This window comes from Acinonyx jubatus, chromosome C1 (genome assembly GCF_027475565.1).
Source record: "Acinonyx jubatus isolate Ajub_Pintada_27869175 chromosome C1, VMU_Ajub_asm_v1.0, whole genome shotgun sequence".
Lineage (NCBI taxonomy): Eukaryota > Metazoa > Chordata > Mammalia > Carnivora > Felidae > Acinonyx > Acinonyx jubatus.
Genome location: NC_069381.1, coordinates 196694761 through 196717286, shown reverse-complemented (window position 1 = coordinate 196717286; position 22526 = coordinate 196694761). Strand labels below are relative to the sequence as shown.

General features: G+C 39.6%; 1 protein-coding gene across 12 annotated transcripts in view; it reads left to right on the top strand.

Annotated features, from left to right (window-relative positions):
- The first annotated feature begins 10105 nt into the window (after positions 1-10105).
- The window catches only part of FN1 (fibronectin 1), a 69845-nt gene continuing 57424 nt past the window's right edge, over positions 10106-22526 (top strand). For 9 of the 12 annotated variants that reach the window (XM_015066711.3, XM_015066709.3, XM_015066708.3 and 6 more), the window contains exons 1-9: positions 10112-10542; positions 11521-11649; positions 12577-12714; positions 14310-14441; positions 15380-15517; positions 17734-17892; positions 20394-20585; positions 21402-21581; positions 22242-22418. In XM_015066711.3, the coding sequence (XP_014922197.1) occupies positions 10395-10542; positions 11521-11649; positions 12577-12714; positions 14310-14441; positions 15380-15517; positions 17734-17892; positions 20394-20585; positions 21402-21581; positions 22242-22418 (1393 nt within the window). In that variant the 5' untranslated portion in view covers positions 10112-10394. Of the gene's footprint in view, positions 10543-11520; positions 11650-12576; positions 12715-14309; positions 14442-15379; positions 15518-17733; positions 17893-20393; positions 20586-21401; positions 21582-22241; positions 22419-22526 lie in introns of all 12 variants that reach the window. The other 3 variants (XM_015066707.3, XM_015066703.3, XM_015066705.3) reach the window with 2 other exon arrangements.

The following is a 22526-nucleotide window of genomic DNA, read 5'->3' as shown; positions in this document are numbered from 1 at the left end:
ATAACTCCAAGTTATATTTGAAATAAGGCATAGTATTTTTTCAAGTTACTGATTAATATATTTAAAATATCTGAAAACTGAAGAGCAGTCCCACTCTCAGCTAAGATAGGATCATAGGAAACAAATTTACAATCTCACCCAAAACAACTTTTTAAAAAATTGGGGGGGGGGTGGAGAGAGAGATTGAGAGAAAAAGAGAAAGAAAAAGTGTATGAAACCATGATCTTCAAGACACTGGGTATCAGGCAACAAGGGACAATGATCCTTAAGAGACTCAAAACAAATGGCATAAGAAAAAAACTGTAAACTGTACTTGATCAAATTAGAAAAGTTTACTCTTCAAAAGATACCATTGTAGAAAAAAAAAAGACAAGCTATTCATCAGGAGAAAATATTTTCAAAGCATATATCTGATAACTGATAGAATATATAAAAAGTTCTCAAAACTCAATACAAAAAAAAAAAAAACAAAAAATGAGAAAAAGGTTTGAATAGCCACTTTATAAGAGAAGATGTATAAATCGATAAGCACTTTGATCCTTAACATCACTGGTCATTAAGAAAATACAAATTAAAATCACAAAGACATCACTACATACTTATTTAAATGGCTAAAATATAAAAGATGGAACATAGCAAGTGTTTTCAAGGATGTTAAGAAACTATAGTCCTCATACATTGCTGGTGGGGATGTAAAATGGCACAACTAGTTTGGAAAACCATCTGGACTTTTCTTAAGATGTTAAAAAAATATATACTTATGATATGGTCCAGCCATTCCACTCCTAAACGCTTACCCACAAGAAAAGAAAGTGTATGTTCAAACACTTACATGCAAATATTTCTTACGGTTTTTATTTCTAGCCATCAAAAACTACTCATATGTCCATCAGCAGATCAATAGATGAATATATGGTGGTAAAACTATTTAATTGAATACTATTTAGCAATAGAAAGAATGAACTATCCATAAACGCAACAGGATAGATGAATCTCAAAATAATTACACTGAGTCAAAAAAGTCAGGTACTGAGGAATATATACTGTATGCTTCTATTTATATAAAACTCTAGAATGTGCAAATTAACCCATAGTGACAGAAAACAGCTTAGTGGTCACCAGGGGATAGACAAGGCAGGAGGGTGGGACTGCCCAGGGAAACAAGGAAACCTTTGAAGGTGATGGATAGGTCCACTATCTTAATTGTGGTGATCACTTCTTGGGTGTACACATATACCAACATTTATCAGATTGTACCCTTTAAGTATGTGCAATTTATTATATGTTAATTATACCATTAAACAGTTAAAGAATCTTAAGGGAACATTTTAGAGAAAACAGTATGTCCTTGTTTTTTAAATGTTAAAAACTTCTTTAAATACAGCTTTCTCTAAATAATCTGTTATTATTTGGGAATAACCAAAAACATAATTTGCTGGAATATTAGAGCTGGCTGTCTAGATTATAACTTTAAGCAATTTTAATTTACCCACAATTAAACAAATTTGGTAAAGAACAGAGAATGAAAAGATAAAGATTTTCACAAGTAAAGGAGAATACCTACCTTCTAATTTCATATTATGTGTGCCTAAATTGAAAAACTTGGGGCACCTGGGTGGCTCAGTGGGTTAAGTGTCTGACTTCGGCTCAGGTCATGATCTCTGGGTTTGTGAGTTTGAGCCCCGTGTTGGGCTCTGTGCTGACAGCTCAGGGCCTGGAGCCTGCTTCGGATTCTGGGTCTCCCCCACTCTCTACTCTTCCCCGGATCATGCTATGTCTCTCTCTGTCTCTCAAAAATAAATAAACATTAAAAACATTTAAAAAATAAAGATAACTTCCTCAGAGAAGTTAGATAGTATCAGAGCAAATTTAATGCTCTAATCATAATTTATGCTTAGTATTTCTCTCTTCCAAACTGAAATGAGTTTATAATTTAGGGTCTGTAAAAATTTGTATTATTTTGCTTCAAAACTTAATTGGACAAAGCAAATGGGAAGATTAATTAAATCTGTAAGTTGTTAAAGTACCAGGAATCTTTCAAGAATTTTGTACAAATTGACAAAAATGTGACCACTATGCTGTAAAAAATAGAGAATAAATTATCAAGTATCTTTAGGATGAGCTACAACTGATCACACAGAACTGACAAAGATGTGATACATATTTTGATTTCCAAATTAATAAAAATAAATAGATTCTCTAGGTTTTTTTAATTTTTTATTTTAATGTTTATTTATGTTTTTTGAGAGAGACAGACACAGAGCACAAGCGGGGAAGGGGCAGAGACAGGGAGACACAGAATCCAAAGCTGGGTCCAGGCTCTGAGCTGTCAGCACAGAGCCTGATGGGGGGCTTGAGCTCATAAACCACAAGATCATGACCTGAGCCCAAGTCGGAAGCCTCACCTACTGAGCCACCCAGCCACCCTTGGATTCTCTAGTTTTCAAAAGATGATGAAGAGTCTCCAAAAGGTATAAATGATTAGTGATGCATCAGGTCTGTCTAAGAAAGTTTGTTTCTGCATAAGGAATTTATCTACACGAATGTTGGTAAGACCTTGGTATTTACTGCTCACAGGAGTAGAGCAATCCAAACAAGCTTTCCTTGACTTTACAAGCTCTCAGCTAAATTATTTCAGTATCTGAAATGACTTAAAAAGCAAAGCTCATCTTTACACATATGAAAAATGTGTAAAAACTTCAGCTTTTCCATACATGCCATTTGTAGATTTATGAGGGATTTTTAAAGATAAATTTCCCTTTTTGATCTGGTAAGTCTCTTGATCCCATATTCTTTGCATGAACCAAATTGCTTGGTGGATAAATCAAATTATTTCCAAGGGAGTTAGGAAGTTACAACACATATACTTAAAAATAAAATCTTGCTTTGTTTTCTTTTCTTTATAATTTATAATCATTAGGTCATGTGCTCCTATCATCAGAGCATTTTACTCTGGGAAAGATATAATATTTGAGGGGCACATATTCAGCAGAGAAAAGGAAAACATAAAGGCCAAGACGTGGGAAATGCAAGAAGAAATCACTGACTGAGTCATATTAGTTGCTAAGTTTGGAAAAGAATTCATGTGTCCTAAATCTATTTGGCTAAAATTTACAACTTAAACCATAGCTTATGTGAACTATTCATGTTATCCTTAGAAACTGTTGGAATCTGTATTATTAGAGTTCAGCAGGAAATAGAATTCAAATGATTTCCTCTGAGACACTTTGGTGAAGGCCTGTTAAAGACGTATGGGCATAGCCAAGGGATAAAGAAGAAGGGATGTTTGAGGCTCCCAGGGACCAGGAAGGTATGAACTTTTATTACTTCTAGGGCTGTCATCATAGGAGGGAGCCAGGGAGGGCTGGAGCCTCAGAGAACAGTCTGGCAGGAGACGTCGCTCCAGAGCAGAGTTCCTCTCCATTTCTTTTTAGTTACCCCCACTTCAACTGCCCCCACTCCAAAAATTAAATCTAATTCAAATTTTACCTAACAAAATAAATTAACAACAAAGGAATAAGATTTTATCAGGTAGGGGTGTAGGGGTGAGTTGTTTGGGTTCTTTTTTTTAACCCCCACTCACTTCTCAAGAACCAGTTTTACCCTCTTGGGCGCAATATTGCTCCCACTGAGAAAGAACGCATGTTCTAGAGACAGGCAGCTGCCCCCCAGAACTGCGGCCCTGAAACAGGAAACAGACTTCAAAAGAAGCACCCTGACCTCTTTGTCCTCCTGCCCTCCAGCAAGCAGAGATTTCTGCCATACAGTCCAAGGGGTCAGCCCCCAGGTCAGAGCAAGGCAGTGACAAGCAGAGCATGAAGATCTGCGAGGAACCAAAAAAAGTAACCACCAAAGAATTTTTCCAAATTTCTTAACACTTATAGGGAACAGATCTCTTTGGGGGAAGCCTCGTACGCCTTGGCAAAGAACATGGATTTTGTGTCAGGAAGAACTTGATTGAAGTTCCAGCTTTGTCCCTCTCTCACTACACCAGCTTAAGGACCATCTTTAATCTCTGGAGGCTCAGAGAGAAAAATGAGGCTATTTATATCTATTTCTGGCAATTGCTTTGACAATAAACTATAATAACAGAGGCAGAGCACTTAGTAATGTGACCGGCTGGATAAATAATCACTAAATGTGAATTTGAGAGTGCCTATCGTGTGCCCTTCTTTTCTTTCATTCATAGGTGCCAAGTACTTACCCAATAGTGCCTTGTGTCCAGCACTGGGCAGACAGAGTAAACAAGACAGAGACTCTGCCCCACCATGCTGGTAGTCTACTGGAGTCAGGTAATGGTCTTCTACATGAGATTCACAATATCAGAACATAGGCTGTTGGAAGGAAATTGGTTCACAAAAGAATGGCCCCAGATACCACAGGTGACAACTGGTAACATATCAGGTAACAGAGATCTGTGTGACATCTTCTGAATAAATTAGTCTTCTGTTGACTAAATCACCCACTAAATTCTTTAGCCAATTGCTTTGCCTATACATTTGTTCCAGAGGAAGATCCTTAAGTGATACCACAATTTCAATAGGACTGGCAATTCAGAAAACATCCTTCGAGTTACTTTTCTAAACCTCAGACCCTTATCTGTAAAAGTAAGTGAGTAGAGAATAGTATTTACTTCAGAGGGTTGTTGATGGTTGAATGAAAAAAAAAATGCGTGTAAAGCACTTAGTATCAGGTCTCAGAGTTAAGTGCTTAATAAAATCTAGCTATTTTTTATTTCTCTTTTGGTGCTAGAATCTTTAAGGCCTGATGCAGATACTTAGACTTGCCTTAGTTTTCCATGTTTGACACAGTAATGATTTTAGATTTTTTTTTTAAGATTTTATTTTTGGGGCACCTCGGTGGCTCAGTGGGTTAAGTGTCCAACTTTGGCCAGTTCATGATCTCATGGTTCATGAGTTCGAGCCATGCTTCGAGCTCTGGGGCTGACAGCTCTGAGCCTGGAGCCTGCTTCAGATTCTGTGTCTTCCTGTCTCTCTGCCCCTCCCCCCCCTTTCTCAAAAAAATGAATAAACATTAAATTTTTTTAAAAGATTTTATTTTTAAGTAATCTCTACACCCAACATGGGGCTTAAACTCCCAACCCCAAGATCAAGAGTCACACATTCTTCCAACTGAGCCAGCAGGGAGCCCCAACACAGTAATGATTTTAAATGTTTATTGCATCTCAGTAAAATTTTATAGTTAATGAGAGAGTATCTTAAATTTATCTAGAAAATGGCTCAGCAAAGATTTAGAGATAAATATATTTATGCTTTCACTTTTATAATTGAGTTGAATGTCTTTAATTTATTGTAACTAATTAATCATTTAAAAAAGTTGGTAGAAAGAGTGCCTACTGACCACCTGTATGACAATAGCCTTTTGTTGGCTTGAAAATTTATTTAAGAGATAATGTGTACAGTTATTTTTAAGCATCTGACACAACCTTCATGATCAGCTGCATATCAGAAACTGAAAGTATGTAAATGTAAAAGGATATAAAATAATTTAAATAGTGGAAATCTTTTCAGTTTTTTAAAATATTTTAAGTTTTTATAATTTACTTATTTATTTTTTTAATGTTTATTTTTGAGAGAGACAGAGAAAGAGAGTACATGCTGGAGCAGGGGAGCAGCAGAGCGAGAGAAGGAGAGAGAGAATCCCAAGCAGGCTCCACACTGTCAGTGCAGAGCCTGATGCAGGGCTCAAAACCCACAAACTGTAAGATCATGACCTGAGCCAAAATCAAGAGTTGGACTCTCAACTGACTGAACCACCCAGGCACCCCAAGTACTTTAAGTTTTTTTTAAATAATTTGTAATGTTTATTCATTTTTGAGAAAGAGAGAGGCAGAGATAGAGGGAGACAGAGGGTCTGTGCTGTCAGTACAGAGCCAGATGCGAGGCTCAAACCCACAAACTATGAGATCATGTCTTGAGCTGAAGTTGGATGCTTAACTGACTGAGCCACCAGGGCACTCCAAGTTTTTAAAAAATTTTTTCAGCCTTTCAAAACAAACCTTTAAAGACACTAACATAAAATAAAGCAAAACTGAAAAAAGAAGCAACACACAAAAATAAAAATTTTCCCAGAAACTGTTACCCATCTTGGGAAGCTGGAAATGTTCTCTTAGCGTTGGTTAAGTGTTCCAGCTACACAGTAGTTAGTTCTGTTTTACTGGATGGATTAGACTTCTTCGCAAAGCCTTTTGGGAGTTAGTCTAATGAGAAAAGAGTACTCCTGTTTAAAAAAGTGGCGGGGGGGGGGGGGGCTTTGATTAAAGCTTTTAAAAGTGCTGATTAAATAATAAAGTAACTTAAAATATAAACAAAATACTTATTAAGTGGAAGCTGGCTAGCTTTCAAGGAATAAATTAACGCCCTTATCAAATGTTTTTTCCCTGGTTGTAGGTGCCCTGTCAATTACAGACAAACTGCTTAGACATTCAACCCACGTCGGCTGCCCTTGGGGCAATTTATTTTTCCTTCTCACACCTGTGTTTAATGAGTAGCAGTTTTGCAAGCTTGGCCATTTTCAAGGGAAGAAGATGGGAAGGATTTCATGCCAAAAAAATAAAATCAAGATAAGAAACAAAACTACTGCAATTTATCTCTCTCCAGCCATGAAATAGAAAAAGACACTACAGTCTCTTAAGGCAGAAAGTTCCAAAGGTCTCTAGTCAATGGCCTTCCCTCTAACCGGACTGAAAGAGATTAAGAACAGGATAAAAGCCAAAGGTTTTCAGGAAAAACAGCCTACCTTCCTTTAAAGTAACCTTTGGGTCAAGAAGTTATTTCTTATCAGGGCTAAGGTTTTTTTCTAATAGAAGGGTTTCAGGTAGCAAGGGTATTTTCTGCCATGTGTGTATTAGTCTTAAAGGAAACTCATTTTCACTTGGAAAAAAATTGCCTTTTAAAATTTATCCCTTAAATTGTTTTTTAATTTCAATCCTCTTTAAATGACTGGATCTGATAAATTCTTTTTGTGCTTAACCATAATCTTCCACTAATAGTCAATTCAACTCAGATTTCCATAATTGTTCATAATCCTCAATATCCTCCTCTAATAACAAAACATCCAAATAACACCCCCCTCCCCACACACGAGTACGTGTGTTCCTTTTTAAGTTGCTCTCAATAAATTCTGGGAAAATCCTATCACCACGGCACCTCCATGGAGAAACAAGGCACAGTCCTAAGTAACGATTTGTTCTGTCTTGAAACATACATGTCATCTCACAAATACTGGGTGTCTTAAGGAGTTTCTGGCATAGAGGCACAGAATCTGCTACTGTATCAAAGGCAAACTTCCTCTCAGAAAGATGAAGACATGAGGCCACCTTATGTATGGCTGCAGCCTCTTGGGAGTGTGTCCTTGAAACAAAATCAGAAGAGGTACAAGTGAAAAGAATAAAGAAATACTACTTTTTGGTCAATTTGGTAAAAAACAACTTTATTGAGGTGTAATTTACAGAATGTCATAATTTTCACCCTTTTGAAGTTACAACCCCATGATTTTTAGGAACTTTGCCAGGTTGCACCCGTCCCAGCACAGTCTGGTTTTAGAACATTTATTTTCATCACCCCAGTAAGATTTCTTGTTCCCATTTACAGTTAATTCCTGGGCCCAGCCCCAGACACCTATGAATTTACTTTCTGTCTCCTTTGTCACACTTTCCTCTCCAAATCAAGATGAGGAAAAAGAAATCCAAGGATATATCCTGCAAGTAGAAGGATACTATTTACTGAAGAATCCATCCTGTCCAAATAGTCTCCAGAATTCTTAAGAAATGCAAGGGAATCTTGGACCCTAGGCATATCAGTTGAGTTAGAACAGAATCAGAGAGGTCTTCAATATTTAATTAACTCGCTAGTAAGAGATACTAGACTTACATAGTTACAAGGGATTTTGATAATGAAAGAATACCAAGGCAAGCCTTGTTATCTTAACCAAAGAAATGTCTCCGTCTCCAAAGTTTAAGAATAACAACAAAAGTTCAAGTAAAAGGGTAAACTTCCAAACATTCCTATAAAATTCAGTCTCATGTTTTTATATTTTTGCTTGTAAGATATTAGAGATGTACTATTTCCTGAAACAAATTATATTTCAATAGGATTGAAATATAAAAGTTTCTTCTCAAATGTAAGGTGGTCCTTTTTCCACCAAGCTCTCATATATATATTATTCTAATGTATTTTGAGTACAGCAAATATATCAAAATATCATGCTGTTGGTTGATGAAATACTTTTCTAACCACTTATTTCCTTCCCCCAGAATCTATGTATTTTAAGAAAGCTTTAGTTTCAGGTTTATCTTGCTTTCATCCTGATTTCCAGGTATCCTTCCCTCTGGCTTCCCAGAAATTTACTAGGCATTTTACAAGGGGCCCTTTTATACTTGAAAGAGAAAACTGCTTTGTTGAATGATGATGAGAAATTAAAACAAACAAACAAACAAACAAAAAAGTCTAACCCAGACGGGGCTCTAAATTTGGGGAAACCCATGGCACTCTCTCAACTTGAAACGTTGGTCACAAAGATTACTCAAGGAGTTATTTTATACTACTTGTAAGAAACTGATATTTGCTGTGGGGTTTTTTTAATCCCTGCGTTAATAAAAGCAAATGTTAGTTTTGTGTCTTTGATGTGTTGGGTATTTTATAACCATAGAGTTCTTTAACCCATGGCAGTTACTGGAGGTGGAACTTTTGGAGAAAACAAGTACTTGCAGAAATAAACATTTTTCCAGTACTTTTCATAGGTTCTTAAAGCAAACAGGAGGTCTGCACCACGAACATTACTTCTGGAAGGCAGAACTTTGAGTCAGGGTCTCTCTGGAGTTGCTGAAGAAAACTAGAGTCTTCCTTTTGAAGACCTTTTTAAAGCCGAGTGTGACTCTGGTTTGTCTGAAAACAAACTGATGTGATGAATTGCTAAATGCTAGTCTTCTCAGATTCCCTTTCAACCCTCTGCATTTAGAGGGAAAGAGGGAGAGACCTTAAATGGGAACTTTCCACATTCTTGGAATATGTAACAATTGAGATGTATTTTTTTTTTTTATTGGCAGCAGGGGCTGGGGGAAGGGCATTCTGTGATGAAACTGATGTCTACCAAAAGAAAATGCCAAATAAAAGCAAGGAAGGGACTATTGGGAGGCAAGGCTGTGAATGGTCTTTTCTTAGCTTTTAGTGAGTCAGACAAGATCTCTCCCCCGTGTGCAACAGGCTTGGTGAACGTGGGCAAAGACATGAAGACCTTTCTCTCTCCAGGTTTCAGGTCATCCACGACTGATTTCACTTTGAGTGGAAACAGGCACCCCATCCCCAGGAAAGAGACTTTCCCGCACATTTTTTAACTGCTGCTTTGTCCTTCCAAAAAGAAAACTCGTTCTCTGAATTTCCCCCAGATCCTCCAAGCACCCCGCAGAACTTAGTAGAAGCTCATTAAAGAATCGCTTTCTCCCCCCTTCCTCAGAACCCGGCAGGTACAGCCTTCAGAAGGGGAGAAGTCTTGAATAGGAAGCTGTGAAGGCAGAGAAAGCCAGTCCCAAGTCAGTGCACATTAGACCAAAGAGAGGGAACAGGAGGGAAGCCAGCCCCGCCCTGGGACTGTAAAGTCTACATTCCTCCAGCTGCAAGGTGGTGGCTACTTTATGGTTTGTCCTCCCCCCAAAATACACTCCAGTGAGCAGACTTTTTTTTCTCAGAAGTGATGCAATTCCTCAACTTCCCCCCGCCCCAGTAAAAAAGAAAAGGAAAGGCGGGGGGGGTGTCTTGCAACCCCTTCGCCTCGCTCAACTCCAGCCCCTCCCTTTCCTCCCAGTCTACCCCTTTCCAGCCGCTTCCCATCCCTCCCCCTCAGCCCCAAGAAAGTTTGACGACCGCAAAGGAAACCAAAAAAAAGTTCCTTTGCCCCAGTCCTGGCGGGCGATCAGCATCTCTTTTGTTCGCGGCGAACCCACAGTCCCCTGACGTCACCCGGAGTCCGGGCCAATCGGCGCGCGGTCGGCGGCGGCGGCGGGGGCCGGAGGGTGGGGGGAGCCGGGCCGTCCCTCCTCCCCGGCGCCCGGGGCCTCGTGGGGGGCGGGAGGGGACCGTCCCATATAAACCCTGGCGCTCGGGGCTCGGCCGCCCGCGCCGGCAGCGCTTTGCAGGGGGAGGTGAGGGAGCTCCAGGCGCGAGCGCCGGAGAGGGGACCTGCAGCCACAACTTCTCTCGTCCTCTCCTTCCCCTCTGTCCCTCGGCCGTCCCCTTCCCCATCCCCTGGCCCCTATTTTCTTGGGGTCACCAACCCGCAGAAGGCACTGGAACCTTCTCCCGCAGGTTGCAAAGGGAGACAAACTTGGTGGCAACTTGCCTTCTGGTGAGGGCGTCTCCCTCCCGCACCGTCTCAAGATGCTCAGGGGTCCGGGGCCCCGGCTGCTGTTGCTGGCCTTCCTGTCCCTGGGGACAGCGGTGCCCTCCACCGGAGCCTCGAAGAGCAAGAGGCAGGCTCAGCAAATCATTCAGCCCCAGACCCCAGTGGCTGTCAGCCAGAGCAAGCGTGAGTACCGACCGCGGGCTGAAACAGGCTGTCCCCGGGACGGGACCCTGAAGCCAACCAAAGTTGTGGCTGAAGTTTTGCGCGCGCGCGTGTGCGGCGTGTGTGTGTGTGTGTGTGTGTGTGTGTGTGTGTGTGTGTACGCCTTAATGAGAGTTGCCGAACGAGGGCACGAAAGGCTCGGGGTTTGAGCAGGCTGGGTCCGAGGGCCTTAGAATAAAACAATGCATTGGAGTACAGGGGCTCCTGCAGCGCTCTTGTCAGCGGTACCTATTAAAGTCGTCCTCCTATGAATTCATCCAAACTTGCTTTTAAGGAGGAAACTGCCTTTACATTTTCCATTTGGTATTAGTGTGATCCTTACGCTTCAGATTTTCTTTGTTACTAAATAATTGGTTAAATATTTTCAAAATGGGGATGGTAGGAGGGTGTCCAAATAGTTACATTGTTCCTAACGAACTTGAAAGCGATGTGATTGGTTCACAGTGCTTTGGGCCCTTCAGGATACTTCTCCAAGAACAGATCTGAATTCCTCTTCCAGTTTTTCAAAGACACACCCTCCCATAGCCTGGGCTAAAGGAAACTGCTTAAAGTTGTCCTTCTTGACTTATTACCTCAGAAAAGCATTGAAGGTCTTTGCATATTTTAAAATGTAATTCCAGGTATCTGTCTTCCAAAATGTTTCCACTCCTTTGATGTAGACCCCTGGCCAGATGGAAATGACATCATTGTATAACATTTAGCTAAGTTAAAAGAGAGAAAAAAGGAATACCTAAATATCTACATGTACGAATTGTGGTTAACTCCCTAGATAGCTAATTTCTATATATTTTAGAGTGGAATATTCTGATCCTCTGTTGATTAACTTATTTTTCTATGTTTGTTGCTTAGTCTTGTCAATTTAGTTGTGTAAGAAAATTCCATAATTTAGAAAAAAGAGAAGATGGAGATGTAATCACTTTTTTCTTCAATCATTTATAGCTGGCTGTTATGACAATGGGAAACACTATCAGATAAACCAACAATGGGAGCGCACCTACCTGGGAAATGCCTTGGTTTGTACCTGTTATGGAGGGAGCCGAGGATTTAACTGCGAGAGTAAACCTGAACGTAAGTGGTGGGAGCCTGGCAGTTAGTATCTTTTGATATATGGGGAAGTGGGTGCTTGTTAATTAAACTTAGCATTGGTAACAAAAATATGTACACCATTTTCCCAGTAGAATTATCTATCATTTCCTCTTTAAATAACTGTTAGTAACTGCTTTTATTTGTCTTTTACATGTTACTTCTACCTTTAAAACCAAACAACTAGTGTATCTGAAAGTAGTTTCTTGAGTCTACTTTTTGTTTATTCTCTCAAAGTTTTTGATGAGAAAATGAAAGATTTTGTGTTTCCCCTCCAAAGAAACCACTTATAAAATTTTAGTTTATTAGAAAAGAATTTCAAATCTTAAACTACATGTAAGATTATGGGCCAGAAAACACTTTGGGCACTCTATTATAAAGTGATTTGTCAGTTACATAAAACCAGGAGCTGCTTACTTCAAAGTTCTCATTCTTTTGTGACCATTTTTCTGTTTCTTGTAAATTATAACAACACCTGGAGAGAAGCACGGATGAGGCTAAAATGGAAATAGGATTAAGCCATGACAGTGCCTGGTGGGAGGTGGAGATCTTCAAATTGTTTGCTTTTAGTGTGGACCTTGGTTTGAGTGAGCCAGAGATTACAATGGAAGCCTTCCTTCACAATCTAACCAGTCCTAAAGTAGTGCTTAATACAGTTTTTTCCTAAGGGCCTGAGAATCCTTTACAATAGAAATTAATTTACAGAAAATCAGACAACTGGTCAAAGTTCAAAAGTTGAGCTTCATTAAAGCCTGCAGTAAAATCTAGGTCTCCCATTTTAATTTTTTACATACTTCTGTTGTACTGTGCTACTCATAGAATGAAAAAGTGAGTTTTTCTTTGGATGGGATTAGTGGAATAAAAAAGCTTTTATATATGTGAGGCTCACATGAACTTTCTTTCTCTCCTCAGCTGAAGAGACTTGCTTTGACAAGTACACTGGGAACACTTACCGAGTGGGTGACACTTATGAGCGCCCTAAAGACTCCATGATCTGGGACTGTACCTGCATTGGAGCTGGGCGAGGGAGGATAAGTTGTACCATTGCAAGTAAGGAAGACATTCTGCAAAATGTCAATAAAATAAATGAATTTCTCCATTACCGTCACTGTCACTTTCTGCTATCCATGACTGGATATTCCTAATTTGGGGCTTTACCCCAGGTGACTGGGTGCTCTTATGTGATCACCCAACTGGATCCTGTGCTTCTGGAAGATGGCTCTGTGCACAGGTGGAAACAGTGTTTAGTTTGTATGGACTTGTGAGTACCCAGTGGATCTCTTGAGTTCCATTTCAGTAAGATATGCTTGGAGGAGTTGTTCATTTTAATTTACCTGGACATCTTCAAGCTAGACTGACCAAGTGATTAGGAAGATGGTCAAGAAGAGGAGAATTAGCCATTGTGTGGTCTGCTCTTCTTGTTTGTGATGCACAGACTTCTTACATCCCACAGATACAGTCTAACTTCATTGTGACTTATAGGATTTACCCAGGAAACAAATCTCTATTCCCAGGGATAATATGGAATGGTTAGCCTACTAGTGTTTCCAAGGACCTTTGGGGACTGTGTTGACTCTCATTAATTCCCGTTTAGCTAAGGCAGTCTTTTCATTATTATTCACTAGGCTACCAATAGACTCTATTAACATAGCATTTAGTGGGGCACCTGGGTGGCTCAGTCAGTTGGGCATCTGACCCTTGGTTTCGGCTCAGGTCATGATCCCAGGGTCATGGGATAAGCCCCGCATCAGGCTCCACACTGAGCATGGAGCCTACTTAAGATTCTCTCTCTCTCTCTCTCTCTCTCTCTCTCTCTCCCCCTCTCCCCCACTCTCTCTCTTTCTGTCTCTCTAAAAAAAATAAAAAATAATATATTAATTAAATTAAATTTTAAAAAGAAAGCATTTAGTTTTTTTAATCCATCCTTTAAGTATAAGTTACTTGAAAGGCTTCTGTCCAAAAGAACAAAGCAGTCCTTTGTGAATAGACCCAATCAGCTTTTCCTGTACTTAATGTTAGGGTTTATTCAAGTTTATTAGCAGTCTTATGAATTAGTGGTCCATAGTGCTTATAATCTAATGGACAGTTTGGCCTCTGATGTGCCACTGTGTTTAATAGCTTAGAAGAGTACCCAGATTTCCACACTTGATAGGTGTGCATCTATGTGATTTCCACCAATGTGACATTTTTTATGCTGGGGTAAAACATGGGCTCTCCCACTCCTGAAAGCTGGAAAGCTATGCCCAATGTGGCCTTTTCATTCCGTCAGGCTCAATCTGCCTGCCAGCCTTTCTTTTCTGCCTTAGGACCCAATTTCCTGTGATCTCTCCGAGGAACCAGGATTTATGACCCCTTTCTTTGCCATTCAATTTTCTGTGTGATTTCCCATCATGCTTAACCAAGACCCAAAGTGACCAGACCTGTTAACTTTCCCCCTGCCTCTGATGGGAAAGCTGTTGTCTGTGTTCTTGCTTTGCCTAACCCAAGTACCTATCCTGGGTGGAACATGAGACCTTTTTTTTTCTTTCTTTCTCTTTCTTTCTTTTTCTTTCTTTCTTTCTTTCTTTCTTTCTTTCTTTCTTTCTTTCTTTAACTGAAATATTCTCTTGTCTTTTTCTCTAACATTTGCTTTTTGTCTTGAACAGACCGTTGCCATGAAGGGGGTCAGTCCTACAAGATCGGTGACACATGGAGGAGACCACATGAGACGGGCGGTTACATGTTGGAGTGTGTGTGCCTTGGTAATGGGAAAGGAGAATGGACCTGCAAGCCAATAGGTGTGTGGCTCTGAGGGACGACGAAGAGGCGGGGAAGCACAGCCAACATGGTGGATTGCACCAAAGGCCCTGTGGATGCGAGATCTGAATTCCAATTCAAAAAATAGGGAAGTGGAAATTTTATTTCAAATACTGAAATAAGTTCATAATCCACAGCCCTGAAGGAATCAGGCCCAAAAGTACTAACATTGGTAGATGTCTTAATTTTGTTTCAAAAGGACAGGATCGAATTGAAAGATTTAGGAAACAGTCATTTCTTTTGTCTACTGTCTCATCGCTGCTTTCTCCTTGGTCAAGATATAAATTATTTAAAAGAAAAAAAATAGCACTTTTGACATCTTTCTTTATTGGAACACGCTGGACCGAAACAATACTGTGTGTGCTCTGTCACACCTTGGTAATTTTTCTTTTTCAAACTCAAACTTTTTGAGCTTCTTTTGGCCTTAATCTTAAACTCTATAAACACAAGTCTAAGTCTCTGCCTATAGATTTGAATATATAAATTGTTCTTGAATCAGACTTTTTGTGTTGTAGTTATTACAGAAATCAGATTTTAAACAGCTTTCTTGTCTTTTTTTTATGCATTCATAATTAAGATCGGAATTGTGGGTGTTTTGTCCCCCACAGATGAATACATATACAGATCCTTTTCACTCAAATACTTGTGTGAGAAATGTTACTAGCTGAATATATATAGTCTATGTACTTAGTAGGAGAATAGAATTTCCGCCTGCCGGCTCGTCTTGGGCTTTCTTTCACTTTGGTTACTTACTATGTGCTTAGTTATAGGGCGTGCCTTTCTTTTTGAACAGAGTACCACTTAAAAAAATGTGGCTGGATTTTTGCTTACACAATATACTTTAAATTACAAGGAGCCTGCACAATTCAAAATAACCCTTTCCCCCCCACCCCTGTTTTTCATCCAAATTTCCTTACAGCTGAGAAATGTTTTGATCATGCTGCTGGAACTTCCTACGTTGTTGGAGAAACTTGGGAAAAGCCATATCAAGGCTGGATGATGGTGGATTGTACCTGTCTGGGAGAAGGCAGTGGACGTATCACCTGTACTTCTAGAAGTACGTCTTAGTTCTTTTGCTCAAGATGAGGCGAGGTATTGTTTTCTGGATTCCTAGAGAGACCTGTAACGTGATGTCACTTATAACACACCCACCACACCAGCATGCTTTGGTAACATTTGGATGTCAAGAAAAATTCCACAATCAACTTATTCTATTTCTTCAAAGAAAACTATAAAGTTTATTAATAAGGTCTTCGGCTATGAGTGACTAAGAAAGATCCCAAATATGCATTAAAATGCCAAATATGCTGTGGACCTGAATTAGTTGCAAATGTTTGATTAAATTATCACTGAGATATTTTCCAAGTATTAAAAGCAAAGAAATCATTAAAATCCATGCAAATATATCTTTGGGTATGTAGGTACTATTAACAGAGAATGGAGTGAAGCTCTAAAGTTTTAGGTTTCCTTCTATGTTTGAAATTTAACTGGGGCATATTCACTGGCAAAACTGATGAAAATAAAAAGTACATATAGGTTGAAATTATGTGTCTACGTGGGACTAAGGACAGTGTCTCTTACCCAAAGCTCTTAAATAGGCTTCTTAGTGCCATAAAGAAGCTGACCTCTAGCACCCCAGCTGCTCCTTCCAGGATTGCCTGGAGGCCCTACCTGTTCCCTAGGGATTCAAGGCTCCTCTTTTGAACTTTTCAGACCAAAGGCAACTAGTTTATTGAAGCAAAACAACCATTAATGTTGCTGTTATAAATAAATTCTAAGTCAAATCTCAATATATTGAACCTATTTTGTTTATCTAGGTTAAAGTGTTTAACATCTTAAAATGTTCAACCTCTAAATTTGAATTCTTTGCTAACAAAAAAATGAGTCTTTCATGGAAAGTGATAATAATTCTGGCAGACTCTTTCCCAGAAACTTGCTTGTTCATTAGATCTTTTGCATTTAGAATGTTATTATGATCATCAGACTTTCAAGACCTTGGTGGCAAAGTTTTAGCTCAAGACAAAGTAAGTGTCTGACTCAAACCCTCATCTATTATTTAAAGTTCTTCTAATAGCAAGTTGGGGGAAAGTTCCTCAAAGAAAAGTCATGTATTGCATGAAATTTTGTAAGTCCCCAGTTTATACAGGATGGTATAGGAATGCAAAAAATAAATTGGACATTAGTACAGCCTCCAAAAGCACTTAGTTAGTCGGTTAGGGAGATAAGAAAGGCTTAGACATATTCATTTTCTACAAAGTGTAATATTAAGGGCTTCAAGAAAAATACTGAAAATAGTGTTACAGGGGTTTAGGGAAGTACTTTTCCCTGGGATATGGAGAAAAGCTATAATATCTTCCTCCAGACCTCCATTCTGATGCTAGATCAATGTGGGTGTGTATTTGTGTGCACTTACATCAACTGTCTAATTATGGTCTCTTTCACCTCGTGCTGTGATTTTCTGATTCATACAGAAATCAAATCCTCCCTCCTCACATTGTAGCATATGGACAAAACTGGATTATAACTGAAACAATCTATTTGCCAGATAATTGAACACATACACTAATGGCAATTTAGTTACAAATGATCACTTTATGTTAATAATTCCATTTTTCCATGAAAGGTTCACACTGAGCCATTCAAAAGAAGCCATTTGACTGGTAATTTTAAATAGGTGTGTGTTGGAGGAGGTTAGAAGAGAACATTTTAAAGAAGTTGGCAGTACTCTGAATTTTCTTACATAACAAATGAAAAAAGAGATGCTACTGTTTTTTATAGCTTCTTTGGGGCAGTTGGGGGAGACCTTTTGAAACCTACTTGCCTCCTATTGCTTCTCACTTTCTAAAGAAAGTCCCCTGTTGAAAGGCTGGTCATATCCAGCAATTACTGGGAGAAAGCTGGGAGAGCATGAGAAGGAAAGAGAGGGGGAAAATAGAAAGCCAGAGAATGAATTTGAATGAATTTGATCAAAGGACCAATGTGAAAACAATTTTTTTTTAATTAATGGACGAAAGATGATGAAAAAGTCCTTTGGCAAAGGCGAAGAGGAACGAGACTAAATCCTACAAAGTCACACATCTCCCTTTCTGCTCTAACAAATGGAATCCCATCTTTCAGAAGGTTGACACCTGTGCTACCAGAGCCACATAGAAACCTACCACCAGAGAATAGCTCACCAAACTTTAAACCACTACGTTCTTTTTTTAGCGTTGACTTGAGCATTTGCCCAGCTTGACATGACGTGTATATTGAAATGCTTCCTTTCTGATACAGACAGATGCAATGACCAGGACACCAGGACATCCTACCGAATTGGAGACACGTGGAGCAAGAAGGATAATCGGGGGAACCTGCTCCAGTGCATCTGCACGGGCAACGGCAGGGGGGAGTGGAAGTGTGAGAGGCATGCGGCTCTGCAGACCACGTCCGCTGGTGAGGCACAGAACTAGCCAGAAACCGCAGCACGTTTCGAAACCTATTTCTGCAAATCCATCTTTCCTTTGACACGCCATTTGAGGATGAGTTTGCCATGTTTCTGCTAATAATCTGAGTTCATTTACAGACTGCTAGTTGTTAAAAACTTTGTTTAATATCAGGTTTTAAATTTTTAAAAAATGAAATAAAAATAGATCTTAGAGGGAACAAAAGGAGGTTTAGCCCCAAGAGATTAAACGATGTTTAAGGCAATGCCAATGTTAAAAAGCCCACACAATTAATATATAGATATATATGTAGATATGCACACATATACATTCACATACATATGCATTTTTTTGCCTATGCATTTTTAATACCTAAAGTGCATTTTAATGGAAATGAAAGGGTTATGATGGGTTACACGACTACTTAGTTCTTCTGCTAGGAAAAGGGAAAAAAGTACATTTGTTCTTTTCCCAACTGGAATATATTTCCTTGTCCTGACATTCAGCTTTCTTTGTAGCGGAAACAATTCTTTATGCGTGGTTTCCATGCTCCAGCAGACTTTGTTGCATTCCATAAAATAATGCACAATCATTTTCTTCATGTATTGGCATTTACAATTCGAGAAATTCAGAGGAGGCCTAGGGATGAGAATGAATGACACAATGTCTAAAGCACTTAAAAAAAAATAAAAAAAGTAGTTTTCATTATTTCTGGCACAAGAGCAAGATCGTTGCATTGTAACTTGTTTTGTAAGAGTCTGAAGACAGAAATAATGGCGATCACGGTGTGTGCTTCTGTTATCCTTCTTAATATGTTCTCATCAAGTTTTCACTGCATAATGTACTAGCATTATTGTTTAGCCCGTTATCAATCAACCATTTAACCATAAATAAAAATATTATTTGTTTAGATTTTTCTCCCTTTGATGAATTTTCGTCTTGCTCTGAGCACTTCCAAAGGTAAACAAGATTAGACTTGATAGTATCTTTGAGTTATTTGATTATTTTCATTTTTATTTTATTGATTGATTGGTTGATTGAGAGAGAGAGAGAGAGAGAGAGAGAGAGCAGGTGAGGGGCAGAGGGAGAGCAAGAGAAAGAGAGAGAATCCCAAGCAGGCTCCATGCACAGTGTGGAACCTGAAGGAGGGTTCCATTTCACAATGGTGAGATCATGACCTGAGCTGAAATTAAGGGTTGGACACTTAGTGACTGAGCCACCCATGCATCCTGAGGTTTTTTATTATATCAGTGAAATTACTGCTAACCAAAAAAACAAACAATTATAAACATCAATCTACTGAAATAGTTTGTTTTATTTTTTTCCCCTCCTCCAGCTCCCCTACTGAAATAGTTTAAATTAAAAGGGTAATTGAGGTGTAACAGGATAAGGATTCAATAAATGTTATCTAATTTTATTAATATTACTAATATTATACAGAAAAGGTTCTATTTAAAAAGTTTGAGAAGTATTGGGTCAAACAAAATGGATCCTGCTTCTATGAGATCTTTATGTTACTTTGTACTGTGGCTCTTCAGTGGGGTATATACAGATGCCCACTCCCCGGTGTGTATGACCTTGGGACCCATTGTATGTAAAGTGTCTTTGGGTTCTAGTGGTGAGCAGGGCTTAGAGAGATGCTGAATTCAGTCCATCAGTTATTCTGGCGTTCATTCTGACTCTTCTCCTGTGGGCCTGGCCTTTGAGAGAACAGATTTCCAACAATTTAGAGAAAAGATCAACATATTGTGTTGTCTTACTCTGAAAACAAAGCTGTGTTAAGCGGATTGATTGGGTTTAGAAACACACACACACACACACACACATACACACACACCAATTCTCAAATAATCCTGGGGGGAAACAAAATGTGGAAGGAGGAACAACTTCTAGAGAATCCAGAATGGCTGCCCAGGATGCTTTCATTGAGATCAGAGTTAAACAGATGGCCACAGGTCTGCCGCAGGGTGTCAGGGACTTCTCAAAAACAATATTGGCAAGAGAAATGCCTAGTTATATTGAACATATAGAAGCTGCTAAGAGAGCGAGGGTGAGGCAGACCATTCCAGGAGAAGGGAAAGACATAAAGACAGTACAGGGTACAATGAGTGAATGAGGAGACAAGGCTTACACCAAGGAAGGACGTGGTCAGAGGTGAGCTGGAAGAACTTAAGTGTGGGGGATTATGAAGCTGTGGACCATGTGCTTCCTGGATTGAGTGAGGAATTATTGAGGGCATCTGCTCTGTTGAGTGGCAGGATAATTTCTGTGATTTAGAAATATAATTCAGATAAGCTGGAAGATGGACACCCTTTGGTTAGACTCTTATAGGTTATTTCCTAGGCCGAACGTAAAAGCTAACACAGGGAGGGGCATTTCTTTTCAGTTCCAGATCAGTAACACCATGGATTTCAGAGTGATCTGTATGGGACCCTGAAGATCCCCACTCCAGAAAGTAGTTAGTTGGTTTCTCTTACCCAGCTTTATGACTTCCCTTTCTCATGCCCTTAGGATCTGGCTCTTTCACAGATGTCCGAACCGCCATTTACCAGCCCCAGCCTCACCCCCAGCCTGCTCCATATGGTCACTGTGTCACAGACAGTGGTGTGGTTTACTCTGTGGGGATGCAGTGGCTGAAGACACAAGGAAATAAGCAAATGCTGTGCACTTGCCTGGGCAATGGTGTCAGCTGCCAAGAGACAGGTCTGTATTATCTTTTCAAAAAATAATACTGATAGCTTTTTATTATTAAATTTTTGAGAAGCAGTACATTCATTTACAAAAACAAAAAAAAAAAAACAACAAAGTAAAACAATAAAGCAAACAAGAAAAGCTTATAATCTTACCACCCTGTGATAACAACCAGGGTTGGCATTTCATATATTTTCTTCCAATCTTTTTAATCTATGTATTTTCTTTCCTGTAGTGGGGATTAAACTGCTATGTATTATCTTTATTTGTCTAAAATGTTGTTATAAGAGGGCTGCTTTCTGAATAGCAAACCAACCATATTTTATACTCTGAATCTCAAATTTTTGGAGCTTCATGATGTAAACTTTCAACAACTTAATACATTGCTTCTGGGCTACAAGAGTGATAGTAACCACTATAGTGGTATAACTATATAATTGGTAGTAACCAATAACAATTGGTACCTTTGACTTTTTCCCTAGAATAATCTCATGTATTAATTATTATGGCACCAACAGAGTTCTGTATATCACTCCAGTATACTTTGAACAGCATTCTTAACTAGTCTGTATTAATACACCATTGCAAATGGGGAAACTGAGGCACGGCAGCAAAGGTGGCAACAAAGGACATGGGCAGAGGAACTCCGGTATCACTCTATTCACAAAAGATAGGTTTGTTGAGTAATACATTTGGACTGACTAGGTGATTCTCTGTGCTGGCCGCTTGAAGGCACAAGCTTAGTCTCCATTAAGCTATAAAGAAGCAGCTACTGGTGGGAGATAAATGCAGCTCTATTTACTGAGACCCTTTTGGTTGTGCTTGTAGCTGTAACCCAAACCTACGGTGGCAATTCAAATGGGGAGCCGTGTGTCTTACCATTCACCTACAACGGCAGGACTTTCTACTCCTGCACCACAGAAGGGCGACAGGATGGACATCTCTGGTGCAGCACAACTTCCAATTATGAGCAAGACCAGAAATATTCCTTCTGTACAGACCATACTGGTGAGTCTCCCAGGAGGAAAGCACAGCAGTGAGAAAAACCCATTTCTCACGCCCTATTTTTATTTGCCAGCCTTCTGGGCATTCATCTTGAGGCTGCAGAAGACGTATCACTTTTGTTCAGTCTGGACCCAGGAGACATGAAGCGAACTTAGCAGCTGAAGATCCTTCCATGTTCCCCAGGACCCTTGGGAAATGACACCGAGGGGAAAGCCCTCCTGTTCAATTATTTCTGACACACTGGGATTATGATGTGATTAAAGATACGGGTATATTAACATCCGTAGGCAATCCCCCAGCACTAAAGAATACACAGGATGAATGCCTGAGTGCTTCTGCTTCTCTACTGGTTAACACTATGTTTTATTCAAAGCGACCATTTGATCTTTTCTCTTTTGGCTGGGAAAATGAGAGTGAAATTGGATTTAAATCTGTTTTGAAGGTGAAGGTGAATACGCTAAGGAAGCTTGAGACTATATTATCAGGCATCCTTTCTTCTGAGGTAGACTCCCCGTGAATTAGCTGCAGAGACCTGGCTCGCTCGGAACCTTCCTGTGGTAATTCCCCACTGTAAGCTGGGGTCATATGAAGCTGTGTGCTTAGTCCCCACTGTAAGCTCAGTTGTCATATTATTTCTTCCTATTTGTCTGTTATTCTGGGCAGTTTTGGTTCAGACTCGAGGTGGAAATTCCAATGGTGCCTTGTGCCACTTCCCCTTCCTGTACAACAACCACAACTACACGGACTGTACTTCTGAGGGCAGGAGAGACAACATGAAGTGGTGTGGAACAACGGAGAACTACGATGCTGACCAGAAGTTTGGATTCTGCCCCATGGCCGGTAAGACAAAGCCCTGTAGACACCCATTTACGCAGTAAGACAGAAGAATAGTGTCCGGTTTACTCCTATTTTACCCATTAAGTCTTAATTTTCAGATAGCATGCAACT